Source organism: Cupressus sempervirens, chromosome 4 (assembly GCF_028749045.1).
Source record: "Cupressus sempervirens isolate cs-2001-9-10 chromosome 4, ASM2874904v1, whole genome shotgun sequence".
Lineage (NCBI taxonomy): Eukaryota > Viridiplantae > Streptophyta > Pinopsida > Cupressales > Cupressaceae > Cupressus > Cupressus sempervirens.
In genome coordinates this window covers 348,833,617-348,835,820 of record NC_143121.1, presented here as the reverse complement: position 1 = coordinate 348,835,820, position 2,204 = coordinate 348,833,617, and the positions used below count along the sequence as shown (strand labels likewise).

The following is a 2,204-nucleotide window of genomic DNA, read 5'->3' as shown; positions in this document are numbered from 1 at the left end:
CTTGGAACTCATCCATCCAACAGTCAATCATCCATCTGATGGTCACTCCTTCACGTATCAAAGGTCTACAGTCACTTGAACACCTCCAGCCACTTGGACATCTTCGGTCACGTTGATGCCTTCAGTGATCACTATATAGTGGAATCGCATGTACAATGTATCACCATATAGATATGATATTTTAATGTACAGTGAACAACCACCATATAGACATGTCATTCTCAACACTTACACCCCTTATTAATTTATCACTTTTTTTAAATATCAAACACTATTATCATATTTTTTCAAAAAAAATCATTTGAGAATTTTCATACTTCATATACAATTTATTACTATTACCAAGTTTTCAAGCTATTACTTTTCTAAAATTGAATAGAACTCCGACCATTCCAAAATTTGACATCTTTGTAGAAATGATGAGAAGAAACACAAATTTGAGAGAGAGGTGAGATTGTTAGAATAAAGGGACGACAATTCACCATAACGGTAGTGCATTTCCCTTCCCTTCCTTAAATATTATAGCCCTTATTTTAAATCACTACGCAACACGAAAAGAGCCAAAACAATTGCTCTATGTAACAATTGTTTATACAAATGGGGTGACAGACTCTGTACAGCTTATTATAATATATTTACATCAGAGGGGGGTTGAGATTGTTAGAATAAAGGGAGGACAATTCACCATAACGTTAGTGCATTTTCCTTCCCTTCCTTAGATATTATAGCCCTTATTTTAAATCACTACACAACACGAAAAGAGCCAAAACAACTGCTCTATGTGACAATTGTTTGTACAAATGGGGTGACAGACTCTGTACAGCTTATTATAATATATTTACAATATTTAGTACAATATTTGTTTCAGCATCGTCATGAACAATAGTTTAGTCACAAGTCCATGCCGAGAATCCAAACAATGGAGTTCCTTTCCACTTTACAATTATTGCATGTCCATCTACCTCCAGACAGTAATATTCCCTGAAACCAGATTCTTCTAATAGCAACGTAACCTGATACATAGCTTGAAAGCTGAAGCTAATTTCCCGGAACTCTTTTAGTATGAACAAAGACCTCCACACATTAGTTTTGACATGCCTAGAAGTTCTCTCCTTCCCCTCATACACAATCATATTCTTCATCGGACGCCCAACAATTAAATCTTCATGCTTCACTCTCTTAACATCATTTCTGTCTGCAAAAGTAACATCTAAAAGATCAAAATATGCAACGCCAAAGGAAACCACCTTGCTGAATCCATTCACAAAAGACGGAGAATTATTCTGCGCTTCTAGTTCGACATTCACCATTATCCTTGGGCGGAGCTTCTTGAAGACGATTAAGAGACTTTCCAGGAGGAATGGGTTGTATAACAGATTTCCCAGAACAAATGGAGCATAAACTACCAACGCCTCGTCAGATTCAACGGTGAAAAAACCTTCCTTAATGTCTTTTATGCCTGTGATCTCCACCATGTTGTTTTAATGGGACCGCCAAAGATTCAGCCAGCTCATGAAGTCTTTTCCCGGTTTTCAAAAGCTCTTTGCCGTCCATCCCAACTGCTGTAATCTTGAGAAGCTCAAGCGCAGGCAAAGAAGGTGATAAAGATCTGTGTGCCAGGTACTCCATTAATACGGTTCATTGCGACCCAGTTCACATCCCAAGATCAATTACATGAATCTTCACGGCATTCCCTACGACGTCTATGATTGCCTGCACAGACGTGAACTTTATCACTTTGACATAGGGCAGAGCTCTGTTAGAGTAAGCAAGCAGATCACAAAACTCATTTCTGTCAATTTCAATGTCAATATTGGAGATAAAATCTCGAATTGGCTTAGCTGAGTTATTTTTCATGCCGAGAGTCTGAAGTTCGATTCTCTCCTCCAAAGCGCCGGAGACATAAAATCCAAGCCTCTGATTGGCATTTCCCATCTGACAAGACAAACTTTTGCATCTTCTCACAAGTTCAGCAGCCTCATCATATTTCTCCTCTTCTATCATTTCTCCACACTCTTGCAGAAGTTGAATCAATTCCATCCCCTTCTCTTCCTCTTCATCAGCGCATACAGTTAAGCACTCAGCTCCCTCCAAATTCAGGGTTTCAGGACAGGACAGGAATTCCATGGTTGGCGGCACGCATATATCATTGATAGCCTGAGGATTTTCTTCATGACAAGGCTCACCCATTTGCTCTGACGCGT

At 39.0% G+C, this 2,204-nt stretch overlaps 1 protein-coding gene across 1 annotated transcript; it reads right to left on the bottom strand.

The window, feature by feature from the left end:
* Positions 1-887: 887 nt before the first annotated feature.
* LOC149561463 (DELLA protein RGL1-like) lies at positions 888-1,629 on the bottom strand. The gene is made up of 2 exons (XM_089827821.1): positions 1,548-1,629; positions 888-1,459 (listed from the first exon to the last, which is right to left on the bottom strand). The coding sequence occupies exons 1-2, from the start codon at positions 1,627-1,629 to the stop codon at positions 888-890; spliced, it is 654 nt and encodes a 217-aa protein (XP_089683947.1).
* Positions 1,630-2,204: the final 575 nt, after the last annotated feature.

What these genes read in the sequence shown, in the direction of transcription:
- LOC149561463 (XM_089827821.1), bottom strand. Translation starts at nt 1,629, where the DNA reads ATGGAGTACCTGGCACACAGATCTTTATCACCTTCTTTGCCTGCGCTT. An exon ending in TACAGCAGTTGGGATGGACG is followed by an intron (nt 1,460 to 1,547) that starts GCAAAGAGCTTT and finishes TGGAGATCACAG; the next exon opens with GCATAAAAGACATTAAGGAA.